Genomic DNA, 27747 nt, shown 5'->3' with positions numbered 1-27747 from the left:
CATGTCTGTGTAATTTGATTAAGAAAGAAAACCCAAGCCAGTCCGAGTCCAGCCCAAGCCAGTCCAAGCACAGCCCAAGCGCAGCCCTGTGTAAACAGCATCGTAAGAAGCTTGCTTAGCTATATGTGTGTGTGTGTGTGTGTATGTGTGTCTGCTAATATGTATAATTAAATAAATTCATTAAATAAAAAATACAATATTCAATTAAAATATCAACTCTGCGCAGTGTTCAGGGTATATTCCAGTCAAGCACTCCCGACTAGAGCATTATCACTTGTTACTGTCTTATATTAATTATTTATGTCTTATATTTTTCTGAATCAATAAATAAAACACAGCAACGCACCAGATTTGTTTTTATTTATTTTCATATTTTGTAACTTAATGCGAAACTTATTGCAATTTGTGTCCTTTGTTTGTTTGATCAACTAGCTGTCTAAACTCTCTCTCACTCCTCTCTCCCGCTTGCTCGCAGTACCGCTCTAGTTGACCCAGGTAGTGGGCTTGCCCTCCACCCGATAGCCATTGTAGGCGGCTGCTGCGGATGAGGCAGCTGCCGCCAGCTCAGATCTGCGGCTCGGCTCGCTGGCCCAATAGGAGGGCGCCACCTCGTACGACTGCATCATTTTGTTGCTGTTCTTGATGGCCGATATGATGAGCAGGAATATAGCCAGCTTGCCAACCAATATGGACTTGACCAGCAACAGCTTCAGCTTGGTAACCAGAAACGGCACAATCGCCGATTGGATGAGAAATGGTAGAATGAACAGCGGCAGCACCTTGGTGATCATGTCATACTTCTTGCCGCGACCTAAGCCAAATTCCAGATTGTTATATGAAGCCGTTACTGTAAGCTCCAATCGCTGTCCGACTCACCTTCTTCGCTGTTGTCCGTGGTCAGCCAGCGTGCGCCGAGTATCTCCTTTAGGTTCTCGCCATCCAGCTTAACGCGCACGATGTCGTTGCTCATGTCCAGGCTGACGTTTAGGCCGGGTCCCACATGGTAGCGCTCCATATTGTCAGCTGCGGACTCCAGCCCCTCGTTCAAGCTGGCTTCAGTTTCTGCTTCGGGCAGCTGTTCATCCAATTTCTTGTTATTGTTGCGATTCTTGCGTTTGCGCTTGCGCCGCTTCTTGCCCGCCGCCGTCTCGCTGTCATCATAGATGGGCGCATCGGTCTGTGCCTCCAGCAGCGCCTCGGCATTGGCCTCATTGCGCAGCTCCTGCGCCAGTGCATCATCGATGGCCATCTGCTGCTGCAACTGGTACTCAGTCGCCTCGGTGACAGGCTCCTCCATTGCCTCATTGTTGGCCAACTGAGCGGCACTCACCCGTTCACGCAATCGCTTCCGATACTCGCTGGTCGTCTTGTTGCCCAGATAGGTGCTCTTGTAGTTCTTGTAGATGCCCATATAGATGTGGGAGTGCTTCTTCAAGGTCTGCTTATCCTCCGGCTCATAGCTGCTGGCCAAGCCACGCGCAACCTCCTCCGAGGCAGCAGTTGTTGCCTCACTCGTATCCTGGCTGCGAGCCAAAGTTGCGCACAGCGCGAAAAACGTTAACAGACTCAGAAAGCGGCTCATATTTGGTGCATGTCAGAGAAAAACTTTGTGCTGAATACTATGTGTGTGCGCACCAAGCGCTGGCCAGTCGCAAAATGTGGCACGCTGAACGTGCAACATGCATTTTATCAACTCAGCAGCAGCAGCAATTGTTGTCGCAGTCGCAGAACAAGCTGCGAGGAAAGCCAAGACCAGATCTGGAATTGGGCACAGCCAGCTTTAGACTGTGTCACTGCCAACGCGCTTGCAGCATCTAGTGGCAACTGGATAGCCACGTAGAAGCAGCAGAAGAACAACTCAGAATCTTCCCCAATTGAATTGTGGTCAAAACATTGTTGGACTGGTGTGCAAACACGATAGATATCTGGAGTAGGCCTGCAGTTTCTCATTGATCTCCATTATTGAATTTCTTTTAGCTGTAATTGATGCGCCTCCCCAACGCCCCTAACGCCTTGGCCATAAATAACATGAAAACGCTAAGTAGTCTGGGTAGCTGGTCTCCTGGTCCGCTGCGCTGGTCGCTTGCTAACGGTCGCTCGTGTAATTCTTTGGCCATAGCCAGAGACAATTAGCTCTGACGGCCATAGCATGAGAAAGTTGTTGACAGAATTGGCTGGCAAATGCACTGCTTCTTCTTCTGCTACTTCTTCTTTCTGCTGAATCTTCTACTGCTGCTCTGATTGACTTAGGAGCGGGTGTCTCGTTAAGTCTACAACTGTACCTGAAATCCAGGCTAGAAAGTAAATTCTGCCATTGCAATTGAATCCGCTTAACGTATTTAGTCTCTGCACTAACGACTTTCACATAACTTAATGCCGTTTATTTAAACCCGTTGTTAATCGATTCTAAGTAATTTACAAATCTGAGCTGTGCTTAATGGATTAACAATGCTGATTAATGCAAACATTTGTCATCAATATATTGAAAATATGGAAAAGCATTTAAATGGAAAATGAAGCAGAATGAAATGAAGTAAAACTGGAAAGTATTGGTGAGTATTATGAGTATAAATATAAGTAAATAAAATGAAATATAGTAAAATTTTAGCTTTTTTTTTATAGTTACACAAGTTTAACTTATAATAAATTAACTAAATATAATTTTAATATTAATAAAATTAACGTTATTAGATTAGATATTATATGACATAAATATAAATAAATATATAATTTTTGCCTCGTACAAAGTACAATTTGTTACACTAATTTTTACGACTATCATCATAGTTTCTGAAGACATGTGAACCTGATGGTCATTGGCCAAAGTCCATAAAGTGCATTAAAAAGTAATTTGCAGTGTATATAATTATGTTTTGATAAAATCTTATGGATAATGCTCACTCTGAATTCCATGAATTTGCCTAATATTACTATTACTTACCCAGTCATCAACAAAATGGACGAAATGCATGAAAAGTATGCTGATCAGATCCTATACTTTAATAAAAATTTCAACAATTTTCATTGTAGATTTAATGTTAGTCTATTCATAATAAAAAGTCAAGTCAAGCTTAGCGAAAACCAAGTATTATCTGTAAAATGAGCTGTCAAGTAAAATAGTTCTGGCAGCTCAAAGCTGTGTAACTCTAAAATAAACACTCGTTATACAGCATAGTAGTAAAAGTGATTTAGCAACTATTCTAACTTTAGTTAGTTTAAGTTAAATAAATAAATTTATACGTTTACTAAATCAAATTTCCAGACATCTCTCGTATATAGTATATGTATATATTGTGAATTAATATTAAAATAAAATGCGGTTCTTTGTCATTGAAATTATTTATAAGCCCATTCAATCATTATCTTATATACAAATATGAATCATTGAGGCTTTTCTAGAATATCAGATGACTACAAGAGCCTAGCGACAGCTAATCTTATCTTGTATTGTAGAGAAATACTTATGTATCGCATGAATTCAATTTAGAATATGGTTTTTAGGTAATTCACTAGATCACTATCTCGTATTATGGAGCAGTCGACAGTCGCTTCTTATAAGGCTAGACACGTTTTGAGGGCTTTGCAGTTCGTAATGAAAGTGAATTGCGGACTTGAACAATGCCTACAATAAGTATGTCTACGCACACACGCACACATATGTGTATTTATCAATGAGTGACCGTTAATAATTAAAATGCATTGGCTCATTGTCAATTAGCTGATAAATCAATATTGTTCATATAGATACAAAAACAAAAGAAGAAATGAAAGCGAATGGTTCCGTCTATTTGACGGTGGCTGCCCTCAATATATAGACACGCGTCGTGAAAGAATGCCCATGTGCCATGTCCCATGTCCCCAGCTTTTCAATCTGAACACCAAGTGCAACACGACCAAAGCCAAAGGCAAAGCCAACGGCAAATCCAAATCCAAAAGTAAGTTCCAACGCTTGCACCTTAAAGGGCACGCAGTTGCCACCGCCGAGTTGCAGAGTGAAAATCATCGATAGCTTTATGCATATTCAAAAAAAAAAAATGATTTAAAACCAAAGTGCGTTGGTGGGCAGTGAGCGACTAGCTGATGCCCTGCACTGTCAGGAACTGCAGCTCTGCCTGGGCGGTCGAATTGAGAAGTTCCCTAAAAAGGAGAGTCTAATAATATGTAAATCGATACTTATCGTTTTCACATGTACTAAACAAGTTATCGATCTGCGTTCCCAATCAAGCTATTCATGAATACCAAACTCCGTCTTTCCTCTACCTCACGCCTAACCAATATACCGCTTTACAGCTATTTGTCCATAGGGTATACTGACCCGTTGTCAGATTGGTCATCGAGCGGCGAGGCATTCCACATGGCAGCGGCACGAATTGCTTGTTTTGGCGCACGTTCGTGCGACGTCCGGCTGTCGAATTTCAAGTAGGCAATGGCCCAGACCTAAGCCCTGATAAAAGCCAATGTCAATGTGGACAGCACATTCAATTGTCAGCCAGCACTGGAACTGTCTACATTGGCCACACAGACGCTACGGATTATACACTCAGGATTAAAGAGCATCAACGAAATGGCCGCCGCTCAGAAATTTGCAATCACGCTGCTCGGTCTGTGTCTGCTGTGCGATTTGGCGCTCTGCCAGCAGCAGGCCAGCAATGACTCGGACATCACTGGTTAGTAGCTAGAACTGAACTTTAATCCAGATCATCTTCATGCATATATATGATCCGTATTCTTTGACAACAGAGAGCCGCACGTTCGGCCATCATTTCCTGCGTCGCATTAGCTTTGCCCTGGTGCCTGGCGCGTTTGTTGTGGGCGTGATCACCACTTTGCTGGCCGCCTTGACCGTGGTCTCGATGAAGGGTCTGGGCGTGGGCGTCATCTTGCTGGTGCTGGCCATTGGCCAGATGCTCTCGCGTGCTCTGCCCGTCCAGGCAGCCGCTGCCTATGCCGCCGCTCCAGCACCCGTGCCCGTCATCTACTCGCATTCGCACAGTCAGCAGCCCGTGTGGCTGGAGAAGGAGTGGTAAATTGGATTGGATAGAGTGTATTTAGCGAGCTGGTCGCAGGCCACATAATACCTCAGCGAGCATGCAACCAAATAATAATTTAAGTCTAGTTTAAATTATCTATTTACCAAACACACACAATTATTTATTTAATACACAACGCAATTATTTAACGAAATCAAATATTTTGTTGTCTTTGATGGAAAGTGAAATTTCTTTAATTAGTATGCAGCTCAGGTGGGCCATGATTTACGGTTCTTTCGTCGGCTCCAGTTTTTTAAACGTGCGCATAGAAAGTCCCGCCCCCGCAATCGCCGCCATCGAATTGGGTCGCCAATCGAAGCAGAGAAAAATGATCGAAGATAGTTATTGAATTTCTCTAGCACTTAGATCTCATTATGGACAGGCGGCTAATTAATAAACTCTCACTTGATTGGCTGTGCGGCTAATTAAGGCGCTGCCAATTCAATTGTCGACCAGTTTAAGTCCGGCTACAATTGTTCCACTTTGTGACAATTTCAAAATTTCTAAACGATTGCCGATAGCAGCAGCAGCCACCTCTCTACCTGTCGCCGTACTGCGCTAACTAAGTGCTGATAAGGCTGGCCGTGATAAGAGCAACAATCATTAAATTGTGCGATAATCCAGTTAATGCTGCTGCTCTCTTTGTTTTCTGTGACTCTTGACATTGAAAATTGGTACGTCCAACAACTGTGCCGCCCATAACTCAGACAAATGGGCCAACATGCGCCGACGACTGCCAAAGACAAGAGCAGCTGCAGCCGCTGTGACCTGCTAAACTAAATCTCGACTGCGATCGGCATTGGCGGCGCTTGGCGAAACCAGTTGGCTGCGAGTTTGGCGACCAGGATCGGCAGCCACTGCGATCTGGCTGATGCATTCAGTTCCAAGCTGTAGCTGCTCTCGTGCAGTTGTGCCCACATTTCAAACTTAAGACTTCAAAATGCGTGTTTTGATTCTCACTGTGCATATCCTGCTGGCCGTGGGCCTCGCGCAGGCATTCGATTGGGTAAAGAGTCTAAGCTACAAAATATTGAATCCAAAAATTAACTTTGTGCTAAGTGAAGTCTAAGCCATAGCAGCTCCAAAGACAGTCGAGTTTCTGAATAGAAAGGGTCAAGTGTCTAGAGTTTGGTTCATTGATCTATATTTGTCGACTTGTTAATACTAAAAGTGTGCGCATATGACAGAATCATCATGAGTTTTGGTAATCCTTGGCTTCATTTTAAATATTGTTGCCTGAGAACTGTCTTCGAGAACTAATACTTGATAATCTAGCACTTAAATTTCATAAAGTTTTTGTTTTTGACTTAGTGAAGTCCTTCAATTTCATGCAGGATAACATTTTATGCAAGGCAAATAAGTTTATATATATTTTCTAAAAATACCAAAGGATACTAATTAGACTAGATAAAGATCATTGCTTACATAGAAAAGACTTTAACCTACTCTCGTATATTAGACTTTAGTAAAATGACTCTGATTGCAGCCAGATACAGGAAAAGAAGAAAGGAAAAGTGTCGCAGTAGTCGAAGTTTGCCTACGAAAAACTTTAAATTTTCAATTGATTTTCAATAATAATGTCAGAAGAAAGCAACTCATACTAACATACAGAATCCCAGCGTATGAACAACGTGCAACCTCAAATGCTTTTATAAGAAACAATCCTAGTAAATCTATGTTCCAAAATACAAACAGACCTGAAACCAATATTAACTTGTTCGCTGAGCGAATCATTAACTATGCAACATAAAGCAAGTGCTAGAGCAAATGACGCAATATGTAATGATAATAAATAATATCATAAATGGTAAGCAGCGCTTGAGCCCAATGCAAGTGAGCCACAGAAGGACTGCATAGAATCCTTATTACATATTACAAAAATTTTATCATTTAAAAAACTGTCTAAAAAATGCAAAATTTATAAATTTTGTATTAGAAAAATATTGAGCTATAAAATTATTTATAGTAAACTAACTAACTCTATTTGGTATGATCTAACTGAAGATCAAGTTCTGTGGCTTGTTAGTATATCATTTAAATTATAATCAATGCTGCAAACTAACAAAGGAATCAATGCATATCTGAAATTCAAATGCTTTTATAGCCTAAATCAATTATTACACAGCAACACAACTGAGCTAAAACTAACAAAAAAGTATTTTCATTGACTTGGAAAATCATTCAATACACCTACTAAGTCGAGACGTACATCTAAGCTCAATTTCTCAAGCTTGCAGCCCTGCCGAAAATCTGTGAATAGTTCCTGAATTCCTCTGAATAGTCTAACCATAAAATACAACTTCTTACTTCTTAAGCTTAAAAATTCTTAAGTCAGTTGTAAGTCACAAAATTCCAATCAGATTATTTGGCATTCCAATCAGATCAATGCACACGCCCTCTACGTTGAGTTGACTTGAAAACTTTGTGTTGCATACTTTGCAGCGCGCGTTTAAAACTTGCGCTGGCTCAAGTCCGAGCTGCGTGACACGCACTTTTGGCTCGACCATACCGATGCGACTGTACGAGTGTCTGCGCGAATTCAGCATGTTGCGCTGCACGAAGCTGTTCGTGCTGCAGAAGCTGGAGGAGCGCAAGCAGGTGCCGCTGACGGGCAACATGACGCGCGACTTTCTCGATCAGTTCTTTGGGCAGGAAACGCAGCTGGGCAGCCTCATTACGGAGAAGTATCAGCAGATGTCGGAGAAGGAGCTGAATCAGCGGCTGGTGCAGAACTTTCAGCGCTTCTTCAAGCATCGCGATATTAAGCTGCACTTTCTGCCCGGCATGCTGGTCAAGATTGTGCCCAGCAAGGAGAACAAGCTCAAGTTTAGCCTGAAGAAGGGTGAGTATGTGTGCCCGGCGCGAATATTTGCCGCTGACTATGTCTATGCACTTCAGCTATCAAGTCGCGTCTGGGTCGTGCACGCCGACGCGACGCGGACGAGGAGCTTCATCTCATTAATATTCCCTCACTGACGGGCTCGGGGATGAGCAGCGCAGGCGCCAGCGGCGGCATTGCTAGCGCCGAGAGCTACGTGTCGGAGGCCGAGGGCGATTCCAAGCAGCAAGGCGCCGGTGGACATGGCGGCGATGGCGGCGGCGGCGGCGGTGGGCTGCTCAACAAACGAAAAAAGAAGCAATCCTATAAGACGACCATGCTCCAGGTGGCTGTGCCCATACTCGTTCTGCCCGCCATACTGCTGGGCAGCCTGCTGCCCTTCGTTCTGCCCACCCTTAAAATGGCCACCATTCTGTCGCTCTTCATGAACAACGGCGCCTTCCTGGCCGCCATGCTCTATGCGTACTCCTCGGCCACCGCCTCCAGTGCAGCCAATCAGCCGCAGCATATCAGCTATGGCTATACCGAAGGCTTTCATTGATCGTTTAGTAATTTAGTTAATTTAAATCCAGCTTGCTATCAATGCTCTTCCAATAAAGACTGTCTCCCGTGCTACGGCTTTCGTTTCTTAAGAATTTGATTTTCATTTCAATTGGTTTTAGTTTAGGAACTTACTTGATGCTTTATATATATAGCTAAATATAAACCCAAGATAATTTTATAATACTTCATTGCCTGCGCATGTTGAAGCTGGAAACTTGGCATTTGAATAGTCATAGAAATATCGGAAAACCTTATACTCAACAGAACGAACACAAAAACAAAGAGCGTCAAAGGGTGACCTAGCAATAGACCTATGAATCGCCTGTTCATTGAAATTCTTATTTCTAAATTTCACAACTTAGAAATAATTAAGCCCCGAAAGCATAGAAAATGCAGTTTCAGGAAATATTATTTTTTTAAATATATTTGTAACAGGCACAATGAGGCGTGGCAGATACCATAAAATATATCTGTCTAGCAGTGTCCGTCCGTCCCATCTCATAAGTCCCAAAACTAAAGACTTACAACATTAAATATATATTCCTTTAACCATGCAAATTACAAGACAATATATTTTTCCCAATAACTTCTCCAATTACCTTATAATCCATAAAAATCGATTAGTTGATTTTCACTTTTAAGCGTAGCCTGTATAACTCAAATAATGATCCACTTTACTGTGGGATTTTCTGCATATAATACGCAGATATTCTGAATTTCGTTCCAAAAAAGGTTCAGGCCAAGTTCAAGTCGAGCACCCCCGACTAGAACACACTAAATTGTTTTTATTTTTAAATTCCTTCTTAATCAATTCCCTTGCCTTGATAAACAACACAAGTACTGCTTGTATAATAGATTTTAACATAGATCAAATAGCTCTAAAGCTAAGTCACTAACCTTAGACACTGTATTTGAGCTATATACTTAGTTTTATTTAAGACAAATTTCAAATTCAAGGTTGAGGTAGTTGAATATTTCAAAGTGCTAAAAACATTCGAAAAAAACGAAATTATAATAAATTATATAAATTATATATATAGTTTAATTAAATATATATAAAATGTAATCATTTATATATATTATTATTTAATAATTTATAAATATATATAATAATTTATATTAAATATATGTGTGTGTGCCAGACATTCTAAACAGTTCAAGAATTTTACGTCAATTCCAAAAATAGTTTTACCCGAGAGTTCAATAAGACTTTTGGATGATAAATATGCGATTCTTCTTTTTTTGTGCCTCAGCTCATTAAAAATGTATAGGCGCACGCGCGACTACAGCAACAACAGGCCGCCAACTAGTTTGTTATACAGCAACAACAACAATAACAACAACAACAATAGCAGCAATGACACTTAAGCTGTTGGTGCTTCCCAGTCAAACGAAGAACCGAAGAAACGACGCCGACGAGACTTTTGAAGCAAGCAGAACCAGAAAATAAATATTAATTAGAATAATAATGGCTTCCAATTTGATATTAACTGTAATAAACCAGTAGTTATGTCAAAGGCGGAAGTGCATGACTGCCTGATACTCTGCTTATCAACAAAGCTTTAGTCTTGTAAAATTATTTTTAATGCTTGTTCAAGAGATGAGCAGAAATTAGAAATTTTGTATTAAGATTTTCTCAATGCATCTACCAGAATCTTGGCGATTCGGAAAATACTATATATACTTTAGACTTGAGCATATAGAGTAGAAAAATCTACGCTAATATGACAAATAGGCTAAGACTGCATCTCTCACAATTTCAGATCTAGAAACTCCAAACTTAACGACTGTTTATCGTCTCTATTGGGAACGAATCTGTTAAAGTTTTGGAGCTAGAGTTTAAAAATTTGATAGCTAACTTAGTTTAAGGCTAACCAACCACAAATTGACTATTTTGGGTCTCCGATAGGGCATTATGCAGCCGTTAATGCTCGACTGCAATTTTCCTTTTCAGATAGTAATATATAAATATATATTCAAAACAAAAATCATATATCAAAAAACTATATAAATTATCTATATTTTATTTAAAGGAAACACTTTAAAGAAAATTATATTCCTTATAGATAAGCTCTAAATATAGAATAATTCTACATGCATTTGAGATATGCTTAAACATGTTGTCTGAAATTTATTGTTGTTGTTGTTGTCGAATTTTGCCTCTGTTGTTGTTGCTCTTTATATGTATATACATATATATCGTTTAATCTTCACCATTTTATAGTATTTTACAAAATATTTGTTCTCAATATATCAATATATCAGTTATACCATTTCCCATCGTTTGCTGAGTAAACGCTTTAGTAATGTATATAAATATGCTCGTTAGGCATAATCTTTATTCCATTTCCAGACAAATGTCCAAATACCACGACTATTTTCTTTTCTTTAGCACGAAAGACAGCATAAGTATATAGTTTTTTGTTTTTGTGTTTTTTTTTTTTGGAATTTTAGCGATTTTTTTTTTGTTTTCTACAATTTTTCTGATTAAATATACAATTGGAGTCTTAAAGCTTAGTATCCTACACACCTAATAACTAAAAACAATTTACACACTCTCCATTTGAGAATCGAGACTTAAGCTTAAGCCTTATCAAGTACATTTAAGTCTAGAACCACTTGCGTCGTTAGCACTCAGGCGTTACATATTATTCATATATAGGGGTCAAGTGTGTTCAACAGTGAACGATTAAGTAGATATATCAAAAAAAATTATATGCTTTCTATAGAGCTGCTGCTGCTGTTAGTTTTGATACACTTTACAAAATTTTGGGACTTATCTCGAATATGTTCTTGTTGGTAGATTTCTCTTTTGATTTGTTTTCTTTCTTTTCTTTTTGGAATTGAAGCCATTTCTAAAATGTATTTGCGTCCCGCTCGACCTAGATAACAGATATGTGTGTATATATATATATGTGCATATACTGCCTAAACAACTGTACTACCATCTATCGAAATCGGCGAGAGTTATATAACCCAGACGAGACGCAATTAGCAAACGTTCTCTAATCCTGTTTGCTCTCCAGGACACTGTTCGCAATTGTAGCACTCTTGCGATCCTCCTCGCTGATGTCCTTGTCGTCCCAGCCCCAGACGGCATTCTCCTCCTGCTCGTGGTCCAAATGCATCACCAGCTCATTTGTGGGCGCGGCACTATTGTTGTTGTTGGCATCCAGCAGGGCGGCAATGTGGCTGCCATCGCCAGTGCGCAGCACGCGCTTGTAGACCATCTCCTTGGAGACGTACTTCAGATCGTAGGCTTGGCCTGGCCGAAGATGAGCAATAGTTTAACACTGAACAGAAACTGAAGCTGGGTTGGTCGCATGCTTACCTATCTTGGCCATTAGATCGATGAAGGCCGTGGTCCAGTTGCCATTGTAGGTGCCCAGCTCAGCTGCCTTGTAGTCCCAGGGGAAGACATGGTGATAGTTATGCCAGCCCTCGCCGAAGGTAATGTTCGATACCAGTTTCGAGTTGACCGAGCTGATGTTCACATCGTAGGGTTTCATGCCGTAAAAGTGAGCGGCGCTGTTCACCAGCCAAGTGCCGTGCAGAGAGAGGCAATAGCGCAGCATCGAGCAGCTGAAGAAGCAGACCTTCAACGAGGTGCCCATCAGATAGTAGGGCAGCAGCATGGGCACAACGAAGCAGCAAATCGGCATCACAACAAAGTAGTATCTAAAGGAACGACACGGAGAGAAAATGCGAGTTAGAATCGCCACAGTGGAATCAGTGCCAGCTTAGACTCACTTCTTCTGGAACATGACAACGGGATCGGCCTCAATGTCGCTCATATCAATCTGCTTGCCCTTGCCGCGCACATCGGGATGCTTCTTGCAGAGCAGCCAGCCCATGTGAGCAAAGAAGAAGCCGCGTCGCGAGTTATGGGGATCGGCGTGTGTATCGGTGAACTTGTGATGGACACGATGGTCGCGTGTCCATTCCCAGATGCTGTTCTGGAATGCCAGCGACTGGCAGAGCATGAGGAAGATGCGCAACGGCAGCTTCGCCTTGTAGGCCTTGTGCGACCACAAGCGATGCACGCCCGCCGTAATGCCCAAGCCGCCCAGGAACGAGAACAGATAAACTATTCGAGAAGAAGAAGAACAGAATTAGTGAACGCTGCATATGCTGCCTGGCACTGTCGCTACTCACTGGGCAGAATTTCGAGGTAGGCACTCTCGGCCGGTATCAAATAGAGGCCATATAGCGCCGTCGAGTGCAGGATTATGAACAGCACAATATTATGCCAGACGATTTGCGCCTTGAATGGCTTGGCAGCTGCTGCCGCCTTCTGGGCGTCAGTTTGGGGCGCGGCCGGCTTGGCTGCCGGCATGGGTGCTGCCTTGACGGGCGCAGCCGCTGGTGCCGCTGGTGCCGCTGTCGTTGCTGTTGTCGTTGACATCTTATTGTTATTGGCATCAGCAATGGCCGTCTCAGCCAATATAAAGGTGCTGCCTATTATGTTCGGTGCCATCTGCAAACAAAAGAGCAGCTTAGTAAATATCTATGTTGACGGAATAGAAATGAAACATGCCCATATCGCTTAGCTTCCTTATTAATGGCCTGTCACAGCGGCAAATTGCTGACAATTGTGCAGCTCTCGGATGCAAAGCAGACTCATTTGCTATGCAGAGCATGTTAACTGACTTTCCACATAAATGGCATAGCCCCAACCCCCTCGGTCAGCTCAGCTCATAGCTAATTATGGACCAGCTTTAGGCAGCTGCCTCATTACCAACGACCTTCGATAGCTGAGCTACTTCAGATTCAAATAAAGCCGATACAAAGAATAAGCCGGAAGCAAAAAGCCAGCCAAAACGAAGACAAAAAAAAAACAAGAAAATAATTTATAATATGGATATATATATGTATATATATATATATCGACACACTTATGCACAATTCTTGAAGAGACCATCAATAATTAATTTTGTTTCTAATATTTTAACTAGTTTAGCATATTTATAAGCCACGTCTGAGTACAAATTGTAGACACACGGCGTCACCTGCTATGAATTTGATCTGTTCAATTTATTGAGGTAGGCGCCAGATACTAATTGCCAATTATATTAGAATGCCATTTTCCATGCAATTGCTTACTTAATTTGCGCACAATAATGAGGCGCAAAAGCGAAGCAGAAAGAAAGAAACTGGGAATCAGACCTTTGATTAAGTGGGTATTGCGCATACGCCACGTGTTACGCGATTTATTATTTGATGCCACAGTTCATGACGCCAAGATGCTGCATTTGAATGCAACTCACCGGCCTTGGCCATGTGTGAGAGATTTTCATGTGGTAATTGCAGCAATGCAGCCAGCTGCAACCAGCTCGTTTCAGCTATTATTTTTTTTAGTTCGTTTTTGTTTTTGGCTTAAATACTTGACTGGCTGTCAGGTGGGCAGGTGAGGCAGACAGGTTGGCTGCGGCCGCTTCTTTAGAATCGACAACCGGTTGACCTCATACCACATGCATGCTGTCTACAGGCACAATTAATGTTCTTATTGGTTGCTTAGCCCCTGAATTTCGTATTTATAACTCGATTCCAACTCGTGCCTAGTTGCTGAAGTCAATAACTCGAAAACGTTGCCAATGTCAAGTTGAAGCCACAGCCACAACCACAACCACAGTCAATTGAATTACAGGTGCGCATAGTTCAACATTTGAATTTGTTTTCGTGCCGAAATAGAAATAATCAAAGAACTTGACATTGAGCATTGGCAAAGTAAAACAAATTTACGAAACTAAAGCTAGATATAATTAAATATATATATATATGTATATATATATATATATATATATAAAATGTAGACTTTAGTCTAGCAATTCACATCACATTGTAAATAATTTTAATGAAATGTTTCGCAATGCATTTAATACCAAAGTGAGTCAAGCTCAACTTTGCCCTGCATTAAATGCATTGCAAAAGACTTAATTAAGATACTTGACAAAAAAATGTAAATTCTCAGCGAGTGCATTGGACAGAATGAAACTGAAATTATATATATATATATATATAATATATATGTGCACAATGAAGCATAAAGCCAGCCCTACTCTTTGCCTCTTTCAAAACAAGTTTCTGGTCCAATACGCTGAGAAGTTGGCTAACCTTGTTTTGTGGCCATCCTTACCGGAATTATTAGCATAGTTAAATAACCAAGAACAAAAATTATACAAAAAACTGCTTTATTTAGAATATATATGTCTGTCTACATAGAGACATACATATATATATATATAAATCTATATATCTGCTGTGGGATCAAGGTTCTGGCAACAAGTTTTTGCTAGAGATTAAAAGGCTTGCGCGTCTCTTGTATCTTTGTGGTTCGTGTGATTTTTTTGTTTTTTTTTTCATTTATTTTTTTAATTCTTTTTTATTTGCATTGAGGTATCAATCGGTGTTTAACTGCTTTGCCAGCGCACACAGCAACCGAAAAGCGCGTCAGCGCAACAATAGCAATAATAATAATAAATCTCAGATACATTCGCTCAATGTAGCTCTAGCTGTATCTCTATCTACCTATCTATATCTCTATGCATATCCATTGATCAATTCGCAGCGCTGCGACGCATCTGGCATAACAATAGCCGTCGCCGAGTCTGACTGTGTAGCTGGAACGTGACCGCTGTTCTATATGCATCATGGTCTCTAATGTCTTTATTACTATGGCCAGTTCGCAATTATGCGTGGCATCCATATTCATTAAACACTATGCTAGCACATATAGAAATTCAATTTAAGAATCGACAAAATAAATACAACAAGCCCGAGCCTAGAACAATCGCGCTCATCACGCATACGCCCCATTGTGCGTTGTCTGCTGGCTTAGTAGGTGCCTCGGTCTATCCACCTATTTTATGGACTTTGACTCACTGCCTTTTAAGGCTAGCATAATTCTTTTTTATTTATGCTACGTGATCCCTAAACTTGTTTCTTTATTTTCATCAATTAAATTTGATTTTTATTTTTGGTGCCATTCTGTGATTTCCTATTTTATGGATGATTCACGAAGTTTTGGTTTTTTCTTTGCTTTATTGATCTTTATATTGACTGCTTTACGTTGCGTATAATGGTGAAACAGTTTATTGAAGTATTTTAAAAATATTTGTTTTTATTTGTACTTCCGTACAGTGGAATCCCAGAGCCATAACAGCTGAAGCGAGAATCTGATGAGACCCTCTCTTGGCTAACATTTAACTTGATTTGAAGTTCTATTCCCTTGCACTTACCTTTATTTCTTTGAACTCTAGATATATATGAAATATATATCCTATCTACTGGATGGTCAGGTAAAATCCTTATGTGCAGAGCTCGCTTTGTTTATAAATTTGCTTTTTGCTTTATTAACAAACACACACCAAATCTGAGTTACGAGTTACGCACTCAATAGTTCGTTTAGCATCCCTATAAGGATGTTCGATATTATTATTATTATTATATATTTTCTTTAGCTTTATTGATCAACACACGCGGCACATCCACGATTCGCGAAGAATGCACGGCGTATGATAGCACGGAACGTCAGGCAGATCGTTTTTAAGCTAGGCTAGTTCAAAATTTAAACATATATATGTACGTATGTATGTAGATTCGCGGACAACCGATCGACAGCGAGTGAGGTTCGGCTTTGGTGCTCCGATGCTGACGAACGACAGTGCCTCAAATAGTTAGCAACGCCGAAATTTAAAGCCGATCTTTATTTGATATGCAGTCGGCTCTCCGACCGATTCTTGAGCTGTGACGATCGTTGATCGCGGTTCGCTTGTGGCTGTGTTTTTTTTGTTGTTTTTTCGTCTGTTTGCTTAATGTACGTCGCGTGGCTTGGCTGATTTTTGGTATTAAGTAAACTGATTTAGATAAAAGCGACAACGTAAATTGAATGTAACAAGACTTCAGTTAAGCTGTGCATGGACAGAGAGATGGCGTCGAAGACGGAGGGAGGCGGAGGGGATTACCCGAGATTCGTCATAAAATTTACATTTAGCCATGCACTCAACGACAACGTCTAGTTGGCCAAACTCACGTAGGCCTCTTCAGCTCTCTCACACGACTCAAGTTGCCCAACAACATTTGATTTTCTGTTTTTCTTTTTTATTTTCTCGGACTCTTCTTATCGTCGGCGACTTTGGCTTACTCAACAGGGTCGGGCATGGCTTTAATTTTAGCTGCAGGTCATGCACTATCCAACTAGCGGTCAAGTTGACCACGTTGTCTACTTAACATGCTTTTTTTGTTGATTTTTATCTGCCATTATGTTGGCCTATGCTTTGCATATGCATGCCAACTGGCTAATGGCCACATTTAGCTCTAAATATTCTCAATTCAATCCAATGCTATGCGGCACACAAAGATCCGCTGCGCATTAGTGGGCCTCATCTAGTGGCCTAAAAAAGGGCGCGTGTTCGATTTATGTTAACTTGTTTCTATTTTTAATACCTTGTGCGATGCCAAAGTCAATTGAATCAATTTATTGAGCCACATCTGATTAGAGAACTTAACTCTTTGTCATTTCATTCATAATTGATATTATTTATGGTATTATGAGTTCTATTGTAATTATTATTATTTTATCAGTATTAATCGTTTTAGGTTTATGTTTAAATTTTTAATTAAATTGTTAGTATTATTATTGTTGGAAGAATGGAATGAATGAAGTCAAAGTAGAAACATTACTGAAGCAAATGTGCAAAGAGAAAGATGATTGGACTTTATTCTTGTGCCTATATCTCTGGACTCTACATCGCATGTGTGGAATCTGGACGCAGAAGCCCTGAGCACAGAGCTCAATTAGAACACATGAAAGTGCTTAAACTTCAAGGTTAATGTGTGCAGAGGAGAGAGAGGCAAGCGAGAGGAGGCTTTTTAGCCGGTGCGAAACGCCTGTCAGAATGTCAGACGATCTGGCTGAGTGCATAAAGTATTTTTACCAAAATCAATCACAAAAACAAAATATTATTATTAATTTAGTAATTTTTTAAATTTAGTAATTATTCTAATTCTTATTTATTTTGTTTAAATTTATTTATTATATTTTTATTATTTATTTATTATTAGTATATATTATTAATTATTTAATAACTTTTTCAATTTATTTAAATAATTAATTATTTATTTATTTAAATTTTTAAATATTTATTATTTTCTTTCTTTTATTTATTTTTGTATTTTTTAATTATTTAATTATTTATTCGAATTATTTATTAAGTTTTTTTATTTCTTATTTAGTTAGAATGTATTTAGTATTATTTATTTATTTATTTTTTTAGTCATTGACTTCTTATTTATTTATTTTAATATTATATATTTTTATTTATTTATTATATATATTATTTAATTGATTTATTTAACCATCTATTTTTTATTTTTTCTTTTATTAATTTCTTTATTTTATAATTTATTCATTTTTTTAATATTTGATATTTTAATAATTTTTAATAATATCATATTGTTATTAATTTTATAAATTTGTTTACACATTTCAATATTATTATTGTCGTCATACTGTTATCATATGAAATATTCGCCAAGGCCGCTTTACAAATATCCCTGACTTATTTTAACGCTATGTTTGAGCCCATATTTCAATTAAATGTATGCATGTATTATTGTATTTTTCAAAAATAGTTCGTTATTAAAAATATCAGATAGTATTAATTATAGTCTAATAACCCAAATGAATACCTATAGAAGTAGTAGATCGTTATGATCACATAGATATGAATTAAGATATGTATAGAGTCATTTCTCTTAGATGTATATCTTATTTCACTTATCGATCACTGCTTCTTAGCTTGCCAAGATAATCGTATTTGCTCTTAGCGAACTTCTTCCTGATACAAAAATCAAACATTTCGTCTCTTTGATGGGATTTTCACATATTTCTGACAATGACAACTTTAGCTTTAGTTGTTAGGCAGCCGCTTTGTTTTTTCCTTAAGTTCGCAGTTTGCTGCTGATTTGTGGTCTCGTTACAGTTCTACAGTAATCGTTTTCATGACCAAACTTAATTGCTTGTTGAATCCGCGTCAATATTTGAGCTCGCAAAGTGACGACGTTCGGTTCTCAAGACAAATAGCTAGTTGGGCCCAAGCCCCGGTTTGGGCCAATCATTATTTGTACTTATTTCGAAAAAGAAACAAAATGAAAATGAAAATGAAAATGAAAAAAATAACTGTTTACAGTTTTCGGTCAGATGTTTATTGTTAAAATGAGTTGTGTCTAATTTTGTTTAGTGACGGCCACTAAAATTGTTTGCAATGCGAACAGACTTACCGACAGACAGGCAGACACTCAAGCGAGAGGGTCGAGGTGTCAAAAGTCATCGTTTTGCAACCTGCAGCAACGTCCGAAGGTCAACAAGTGGCAACAAAATGTTGCACAGAGTCAAAAGTCTAAGTACTTTAACATACTCCACTGACTGCCTTCAGGCACAAGCCAGAACTGTGACAAACAACTTGAAATTGGATATAGTCAGACTTTAGTATAGCTCTAAGAGTTATCAAAAAGTATTAATTTTTTGGTCACGTGCACAATTATCGACTAAATGCCCAGTAAATAACTCATTCAACTGGTTTTATGCCTTCGCTGAATGAAATTGATATGAATGAATGTAAAACTGGAGTACTCCGCCTCAAGGTGGCTGTGTCCATAAATGTGCTTTAGCTCGTACATCACAATTAGAGGACGTGCCTTAGAAGCAAATTAGATGGAACATGGCGTATAGCAAAACTAAATTTAATTCAATCTAGCTTGCGGCAGTTGTGCGCCACTGTGCAGTCGCTGTGTAACCCCTCGCATAGGTCTTAGCCTTTTGGAGAGTAATTGAAAGGCTGCCAGCAGTTAGCAGCTAATGGCCGTGTCGCTGCCAAAACACTTAATGACTTGCAGCATTATAACACGAAAAACATGAAGACTATTAAAAAACAAATAAACACATATGCATAAAATTAAAAAAAAAAAAACAAAAACCAAATAATGATAATAACAAGATATAAACCTTAGCCAGAAGATGCACAAAGAAAATTCTTGCTGAGCCAAGGTGAAGCCAAGAACATTGCAAGTTCTTGAGCTAAGTCAATTACCCAAAACAATTATTAATATCTGTTATTTAGTTAACTCATAGGCAACGACCGTGCCTGTTTGACCTTAAGCATGACTTCATTTCATGCACCATTAATAACCTGTAAATAATAGTGGCAATAAAAAAAAACAATTTCGTTTGTGGCGAAAAATTTGTTCTACACAAAAATTGACTGAAATGTTGAAATGAAAATTAAATAAAGAAAAAGCAAGACATTTGCCTTTACACTAAGTATGCCAATTGAATTTTAAATATATATAGATATACTACTAAATATGCAGTGCCAATGAAATAAAAAACTACAATTTTAATGAAGGAAATATTTTTATATTTAAAAATAAATTAATAATTATGCATAAATGTTTCTGGTCTGTAGAATTTAATTTTCGATTAATTCAATATTTTTTTAAGAATATATAAAAAATGTGTTATTTTTTTGGCTTACACTATCTCATATTTTCTTTTTCTTATTAAGATTAAGTATACGCCTGTGTGAATAGCTGAAATGTCATACTCCCCTAATTTGATATTGATATATTGAATGATGACTCCTTAATCTTAAGTGGACCATCCTCAACGCACAAATTGATGCAGTAGAGGAACATGAGTAAAGCAGTTCTGCTCTATGCTCCAATCACACGCGTTTATAACACACGATTCCAGTCATACGACATAGTGAACTGATTCGACAGGTGGTCGTAGACAGCAAAAAGGAAATAAAAACTTTGCCAAATTTATGCTAAGTTTGAAGAACAAAACACAAACTGAACTTGATTATGTTCAGGAATGTTGCATAAAACTATCTATTCAAGAAATTCTGAAAAGCAAAAACAAATTTATTTACATATCTTTAAGGGGTACTCTCAGCTCAGTCACTGTCTGTGTCTCTCTCTTGCTTTGGCTATCTTGAATCTGTTGGCTTGGGTAATATAATTTGTTGATGCACAAAAGGTTAGGTTAGTGCTTGAACTATTGGTAAGTCAAGTTAATTGAAATGCGGCGCGTGACAATTGCAAAATTCGAAGCTGAAATTGCGTAGAAAAACAAAGCAGAGATCAATGAGAGGCGACAAGGCAAAGGCTGCGTTGCCAAGTGCAAAGTGCGTGAAAACCTAATTAGGCCTGGATACAAATGCTTTGGGCCAAACGCTTATGCAAATAATCCGAATGACAGCTGCGAAATGAGGCGCAGCCACAGGAAGAACGCAATGTCACACGTCTGAGTCAACACAACACGCATGTAACGCCCCATGAACATCACTAGAGAGACGCAAACAAAAGTCTCGCAAAAGTGTTGCAGCCACACGATAATACAATAAAAATTAAACAAAAACTAAACCTTTTTGCCTCACAACACACTAGACAATGCACAATACTTTTTCACAGATTTATCTGGCTAACATAATTGAGTGAGATCGGAGCTCAGCCTGAGGCTAGGCTAAGAACAGCTGAAATCAATTAAAGCGCAATCAAAGACACGATCTGTACACACGAAAATTACTTGGAAATGTATATAGAAGGCATGACTTCTGTAGCTTGAGTATCGTCAGAAAATTGAAATAAAAATTGGATACAATTTTGTATTGAAGTGCCAAGTTATCTGCGCCCCGAAGCTACCCAAGACTCACTTCATTTCTCTCAACTTTTACACTTTGTTCTTGGTAGCTACAATCGTCAAGTTATATTTCATATATTAATTACTTAATTATCAAGCATGTTTCATACTTCATTAAAGAAGATTTCCATAAAATAATATAGCTAAAATTTAAATACAAATTACGGTATTATATTCCACTTCAATCTAACGACAATTGACAACACGCTGATTCCACATTTGATTTGAATCTAATTTTCTCGAAAATTTTAACGACTTCATTGAAAAAAAAACAAATAGAAATTATTCAAAATAAAGAGTCGAGTGAATGAATTGTTATGCTATGGGCAGAAAATGGAGTAGCTGACCGTTGATATTAGCAAATGGATCACGTGCCCCGAGTCCGCGGCATATCAAAACTTTACGTCTGATATTATTCTTGACCAGCATTTGCATTTTTGTTTTTATTTTATTGGCACTGTTTCCGTATAAATTTTGCCAAAAGAAACACAGCTTTTACTGGCCAGTTGCTGGGTGCTGGCTAAGCAGAACTTCTGCCAGCAGCGAGAACTTCACTATTTTCATTAACAACTCGATCATGCTCGGCATGGTTAAGGCCCAAAAAACCGCGTGCTGTTTAGAATTCAGCAGGCAGTCTGCAGAACCTGATTCGTGTTTTAAATATGTATATATACGATAGATATATATAGACATATATATACATAGATATATAAATTCTCAGCCTTCAACTGTACCTGTGCCTGAGCCAGCTATGTTACATAGAATATCTTTTCGTATTTCTATTATTACATTTTATTCTTTTTTTCATTTCGAGTTATGCTAAATAAATATAAGTTTGTGTGTTTGACTACACAAATACTTCTACAGCTGGTCTAAGAGATAAAGTTGTATATATAGAGAGAAAAAAATAGTCAAACAAATAATTGGATATTGATGGATGGGCAGCGACCCTTAAGATGTTTGGATGAAACCTGTTGGACAGGTAGCAAAAGCCATTCATGTATGAAAAATACTCGTAACTGGAGTATGTCGATAGAATATCCTAATATTTATAACCAGCTTAATATTATTCAAAATTTTTCGTGTTTGATTTATTGTTCAGCATTGCGGATTGAGGAATTCTTTTGACTAGAACAGGTAATCTACCTCTTCTCTGACCGTTTGCACTTGCAATGCCTTGTATTAATATGATTGGGAATTTTACATAACTATCAGCTTTGTTTACATATCTTTGAATATATATATTTAAAAGAAGCAATGCCACTGGCATGGCCATTCATAAGATTCTTGTCTTTTAGTCGATTATTACAGGCCGCAGACATTGACAATGGACTTCCGGCCTGTGTCTTCCGCGTACGACTTGCATATGTAACTGTAAAGAAGCATACCATAGTTTTTTCTACATATGAAACAAAAAACAAGAGTAAAACACAGCATAAGAAAATAATTAAAATATGTAAATGGATACAAAGTCACACACAAAAAAAAAGGCCAAAGTCGCGCGAAAACGAACTTCACCTCGGCTGCGTCATGCGCTCGCTGCAAAGAAGAAGCAGAAAAAGTAGCTGAAATTGAAAAGAAACACTCAAATCGAAGCACATTTATACTCAGCTGTTGCTTGATTAAACATCAGGAAATACAAAATGCAAAGCAGCCCAAAAGCAAACTGTAACAGGGCCCAAAAAAAAAAAAAAAATGAAATCAAAAACGAGTTCTCTTCACCGAACAAACGTGTTAGCATTAGACCGTTGCACGATCAGCCAAGACATAACATAAACAATAAAATATTAAATAGAAATAACCCAACAGATTAGTTAATTAATGCGTTGCCATGGCAGCGGTTGCGTCTTCCACAATTCGCATTTGCATTGACATTGACTTTGACCGACAAAACGAAATCGAAGCCAATGCGGCGTATGCTTGTTGTCCGCTTGCGCATGTGTGCGTGAGCTAGTGATGTGTGTGCCTCTGTGTGCGTGTACTTGTGTGTGTGTGTGAGACAATGCACTGTGTGACAGCAACTGCACTCATAATTTATTTGAGAAGACAAAACAGACAGGAAAAAACCTTAAAGCTTTGCATGTGATATGAATTTAAGGTAGCTAAATTGCATTTCATGGCCCAATGCAGTTGGCATATGGCAAATGATATATCAGATCAGTGAAATGTTTATTACTTTTAAATGTTTTTCGACAACACTTAAGATTCATTCATGCGCTCCATTGGACAGCGGTCAGCTAGCGTAAATTTGTTATTTTGGCGGATTCATTGGGTCAAGTTTAAAATGTTAGAAATATTGCTCAAGACTAGATCAAAAAACGGCATTGACCGTCTTACTTGGTTCAAAAGCGCCAGCCATTGACCATAGCATAATAATACATTAAAAATAGAAGAGTTTCGATGCCATAAACTAAAGACGGCGATATTTGCAATTTGTTTTTATTTTTCTGTGCTTTTGCAGGGGGTCGCACTTCTGCCGAAACTGTTGCTTATGCTAATGCCACTAATATTGTTGTTGTTGCTACTGCTGCGCCGGTGCGACATTGTTTATTGTTTATTGTTTTTTTTTTCCTTCTTTATTTCCTGGTTTGTCAGTTTCGTTAAGCATTATAATCGATAATTTGCTGCGTATCAAGCGCGCTGATACAAGCATTGACCTCAATATGTGAAAGTATATATGTGTGTGTAGATATTAAACATTAAAATGAGCTTTGGTTTCAAAATGTATTTGCTTGCATAAATGAACTTATATTGTAACGGCCAAATTAAAACTAAAGCTGAAACTATCGATTGACGCAAGTTTTTTTGTTGGCAGTGTCTAGCGATGGTATTCATGAATTCTAAGTATGCTGTATATCAGCTTAGCATTAATATTTATTTAGTTGCTTTGCATTTTTATTTTTTGAAAACCTGTTTACAAATTCACTTGGATATCAAGAACACTAACATTTTTGTTTTTCCTACAGCTATTCTCGATATAACAAAGTACTTAGCTTTAAAAATATGTTACTGTGCTTAAATGAACATATGTTGTAATGCCCATATACAATCTAAAGCTTTAACTACCGATTACTTCAAGTGTTTATGTTACCAGCCTCTAGCGAGGGTCTACATGCAATTTTAGGGAAACTGTATGCTGTACAGCAGCTTAGCATTAATATTTATTTGGGGGTTTAAAAATTTAATGCTTTGAAAACCTGTTTATAAATTTACTTTGAGCTCAAAAGACTGTCATATTTGGTTTTGTTGCAGATATTCTAGACGTACTAATTACCGAGCATTCAAAATGTAGTCGTTTTCATAAATTAAGTTATGTTGTAACGGCTAAATATAATTTAAGGCTGGAACTATCGATTGTCTCAAGTATGTATGTTAGCAGTCTTTTGCAATGGTATACATGAAATCCCAAATACTCTGTATGCTATACATAAGCTTAACATTAATATATACTTTGCTTGTAATTTGTACACCCAAAAACCGGTTCTTAAATTGGATTTCAACAATATTAACATACAACAAAATATTCTAATACGATTCTATCGCTAACATCGATAAATTATGAGCAATCGACCCTAATGCTGTGCTTGCCAGACCTGTGTAAAATGTAATAATCTTTATACGCAATCCGGTCACACTTGCACCCTTATCTCACAAATGTTGCCAAATATAATCAGCTTTGTTTTGTAAACCACCCAATTTTATATAGTATTTGAAAATTCAATTCATTACTTGTGCGATTATGCTTTCACTTACAATTCGTGCTCAGCAGCCAGCAACAAAGCAATGACCGTGCGGGGCATAGAAGCTATCAAATTATATATGCCGACGTCAAAGGCAGATGCTATAGCAGCCATAAAAACAAACATACGTGAGGAAACGGGCAGGGCCGTAATAGAACCTACACCTGTTGATAAAGGCCACGCCATGACCTCTGTGGAGCGGTACAGACAGGAATGGATACAATTGCTGTCCAATTTGGATGGGGACCCCGAGTCTTTGCGTTTGGCTGCCTTCAACGGGCAGCTGAAAATGTCGAAGTTTCGCAGCATCCATTGGGCCCTGCTGCTGCGGGTGCTGAGCGCAGATTATCGCAGCTGGCTTAGCCAGCGTACACAGCAGCGCAGCAGGTAAATCGTGATTACAAACGAAAACAACTTTTGGCCAATAACAAAATTCATTCGCAGATACGACAAGTTTCGTGTGGATTATGTGCGTAATCCTCATGAGCTAGCAGGCCCTGTAGACGATGATCCATTATCGCAATCCACGAAAAGTGTTTGGAATCAATATTTTAGCGATCAGGAGTTATTCGCTGTCATACGTCAGGATGTGGTGCGCACGTTTCCGGGCGTGGATTTCTTTCGCAAGTCCCTAATACAGAATGCCATGACGAACATACTCTTCTACTATGCGAGAGAACATCCGTACATGTGCTATAGACAGGGCATGCATGAGATATTGGCGCCCATTATCTTTGTGGTCTACAGCGATCATCAGTCGCTGCTGCACTACAAAGAGATAGCCAAGACGGACATCAATGAAGCACTATTAAATGTGCTGGATGCGGCGTATTTAGAGGCGGATACCTAGTAAGTCTTATAGATATATAGTGTAGTATATCTAGTCGGCTATCATTATTTCTCTTTCTAGTTCTATTTTCTCGCGCCTCATGTCTTCTGTAGAATCGTATTATCGAGTTACGAGCATAGCATCCTCGCCCGTTGAGTTGCAAACGGCGAGCGAAGTAAGCCATTGCCCTGGACTTATTGCTTTTAATAAATATACTATGACAAACATTTAATTACAGACCCCTGGCGTTGACGCAGAGCCCCAATCAGAGGTTGAGGTTATCAGCCAGCTGAATTTGATACGCGATAAAATACTGGCCAAGCAGGACCAACATTTGCATCACTATCTGCTCAAAATGGAAATCCCATTGCATATATTCGGCATGTGAGTGAAGTTCTTTTAGCATTGACTCTGTAATGCTGTAAATCAATTAATTTACAGTCGCTGGCTGCGTCTGTTGTTTGGCCGCGAATTTATGCTGCTGGATTTGCTGCTGTTGTGGGATGCCATCTTTGCGGACAGCGATCGCTTTGATCTACCCAACTATATATTGGTGGCCATGCTGGTGCACATACGAGATAAGCGTGCGTACTGTTTTATATGCGTATAAAGAGATGATTATTTGAATTGTCATTCGATTTGTACTTACAGTGCTTTTGAGTGATTATACTACATCCATGACTTATCTCATGCGCTATCCCACCCATGTCGATGTCAACCTGGTACTGCGACACGCCTTGCATATGCTCAATCCCAAGCAATTTGACTATCCAGCGAATGCCTTCTCTTGTGTGTCATTCACGAACAATTTGCCCCCATCTGAGTCACAAGCATCACAGCAGCGTGCGCGCACTAACTCCGAGTCTTCAAATACTGGCAGTCACATTGATCGGCAGATCAGCTATATGCAGGCTCGCAATGCAGAGAGCTCCTCTGCATTGGCGAAGCTACAAGATGTTAACCGCATTGCCATGGATGGTTACGTCGAAGATGTAAGCTTAAATCAAATCTCCAAGGAATTGTATTTTCAATTTGTTACCTTGTTTGGTCTTCTAGAGTCCTGAGCTGTTGCGCCTGGAGCTGAAGAACGCGCAGACTGTCATCAAAATAGCTCGCACCAAACTGCTGAACTATTTAAACACTGTGCGTCAGCACATGGGCAAGCAGAGCAGCGAGGATCTCAACCGTAGTCTGGATGGCATGGAGGAACTTTGCAGCTTTCTAGATGTCAAGTTTATATTTCCGCTGCATGTGTGCGCTGCGCCCATTGACGAGGCATTGGAAGCCAACGAGCGTAAGCAATTGAATACCAAGAGGAGCAGCGAGCCTGTCATCCCGCCGTCAATCGGTCAAATGCCGCAGGTGCCTGCTGCTAGTGGTTATGAAATGCCGGAGAATGCCTTCATGCACAGTTCGACGCGCCGACTGCTGGGCGATCGACGGGAGATCGAGCTGTCGACCATCACCAGCGACGAGAGACCGGAACAAATGGTGCTGCAAAATGGTTTGCCCGCGGCTGAGCCGCAACAGCCGCAACGGCCGCAATGAAACAATGTTTCAGCCATCGACTGAATAAAATTATAAAAATTAAGCTAACATATTGTGAATCCTCGATATAAACCTTCATAATTCATTTTTTATTTGTATGAACTGCATCAAAATCATAATACGAAATAAATGGATGCAAAGTGCTGAATAACTTATACATATATACATACATACATACAGTTAAATAATTTCAGTGTTTTTTATAATTATAACTTAGGTTCTTGTTTATTTTCAACATGATACAACGCAAAACTGAAAGTTACTTGTATGACATTGGGGATTCCGTTTCTAAACAAAATAAATTATTTTTTTTGTATTTCTAGTTTTCCATCTTAATATATCTTCAGGTTAAGGCTCGAAATTAATTAGACTATCTTCGAATATAGAGAATAGTCGAAAACAAATCGAGAAACATTTAGTACTTCATTTATGATATAAATAAATTAGCATTAATAATATAATGTGTCTTAGAAAAACTTGAGGCTTTAGCAAACGAATGTTCTATGGAATAGAAC

At 38.9% G+C, this 27747-nt stretch overlaps 5 protein-coding genes across 5 annotated transcripts; 3 read left to right on the top strand and 2 right to left on the bottom strand.

The window, feature by feature from the left end:
- Positions 1–413: 413 nt before the first annotated feature.
- Positions 414–1672, bottom strand: LOC111603286. Its single transcript, XM_023320799.2, has 2 exons — positions 877–1672; positions 414–811 (listed from the first exon to the last, which is right to left on the bottom strand). Exons 1-2 carry the CDS (start codon positions 1580–1582, stop codon positions 483–485), a joined length of 1035 nt encoding a protein of 344 aa, XP_023176567.2. The 5' UTR covers positions 1583–1672; the 3' UTR covers positions 414–482.
- Positions 1673–4564: 2892 nt separating this feature from the next.
- On the top strand, positions 4565–5027 carry LOC111603304 (protein apnoia). The gene is made up of 2 exons (XM_023320829.2): positions 4565–4667; positions 4741–5027. The coding sequence occupies exons 1-2, from the start codon at positions 4565–4567 to the stop codon at positions 5025–5027; spliced, it is 390 nt and encodes a 129-aa protein (XP_023176597.1).
- A 943-nt stretch (positions 5028–5970) lies between these two features.
- On the top strand, positions 5971–8410 carry LOC111603235. Its single transcript, XM_023320739.2, has 3 exons — positions 5971–6036; positions 7473–7872; positions 7929–8410. Exons 1-3 carry the CDS (start codon positions 5971–5973, stop codon positions 8408–8410), a joined length of 948 nt encoding a protein of 315 aa, XP_023176507.2.
- A 2206-nt stretch (positions 8411–10616) lies between these two features.
- Positions 10617–16074, bottom strand: LOC111603260 (acyl-CoA desaturase 1). The gene is made up of 5 exons (XM_023320768.2): positions 15651–16074; positions 12568–12889; positions 12163–12499; positions 11744–12090; positions 10617–11677 (listed from the first exon to the last, which is right to left on the bottom strand). Exons 2-5 carry the CDS (start codon positions 12887–12889, stop codon positions 11418–11420), a joined length of 1266 nt encoding a protein of 421 aa, XP_023176536.2. The 5' UTR covers positions 15651–16074; the 3' UTR covers positions 10617–11417.
- Positions 16075–24739: 8665 nt separating this feature from the next.
- Positions 24740–27387, top strand: LOC111603245 (TBC1 domain family member 5). The gene is made up of 7 exons (XM_023320752.2): positions 24740–25242; positions 25300–25704; positions 25766–25859; positions 25923–26068; positions 26126–26268; positions 26336–26676; positions 26741–27387. The coding sequence occupies exons 1-7, from the start codon at positions 24899–24901 to the stop codon at positions 27230–27232; spliced, it is 1965 nt and encodes a 654-aa protein (XP_023176520.2). The 5' UTR covers positions 24740–24898; the 3' UTR covers positions 27233–27387.
- Positions 27388–27747: the final 360 nt, after the last annotated feature.

Source organism: Drosophila hydei, unplaced genomic scaffold (genome assembly GCF_003285905.1).
Source record: "Drosophila hydei strain 15085-1641.00,03,60 unplaced genomic scaffold, DhydRS2 tig00000290-arrow-arrow-pilon, whole genome shotgun sequence".
In the NCBI taxonomy this organism is placed as follows: domain Eukaryota; kingdom Metazoa; phylum Arthropoda; class Insecta; order Diptera; family Drosophilidae; genus Drosophila; species Drosophila hydei.
This window is presented reverse-complemented; position numbering and strand designations above follow the sequence as displayed.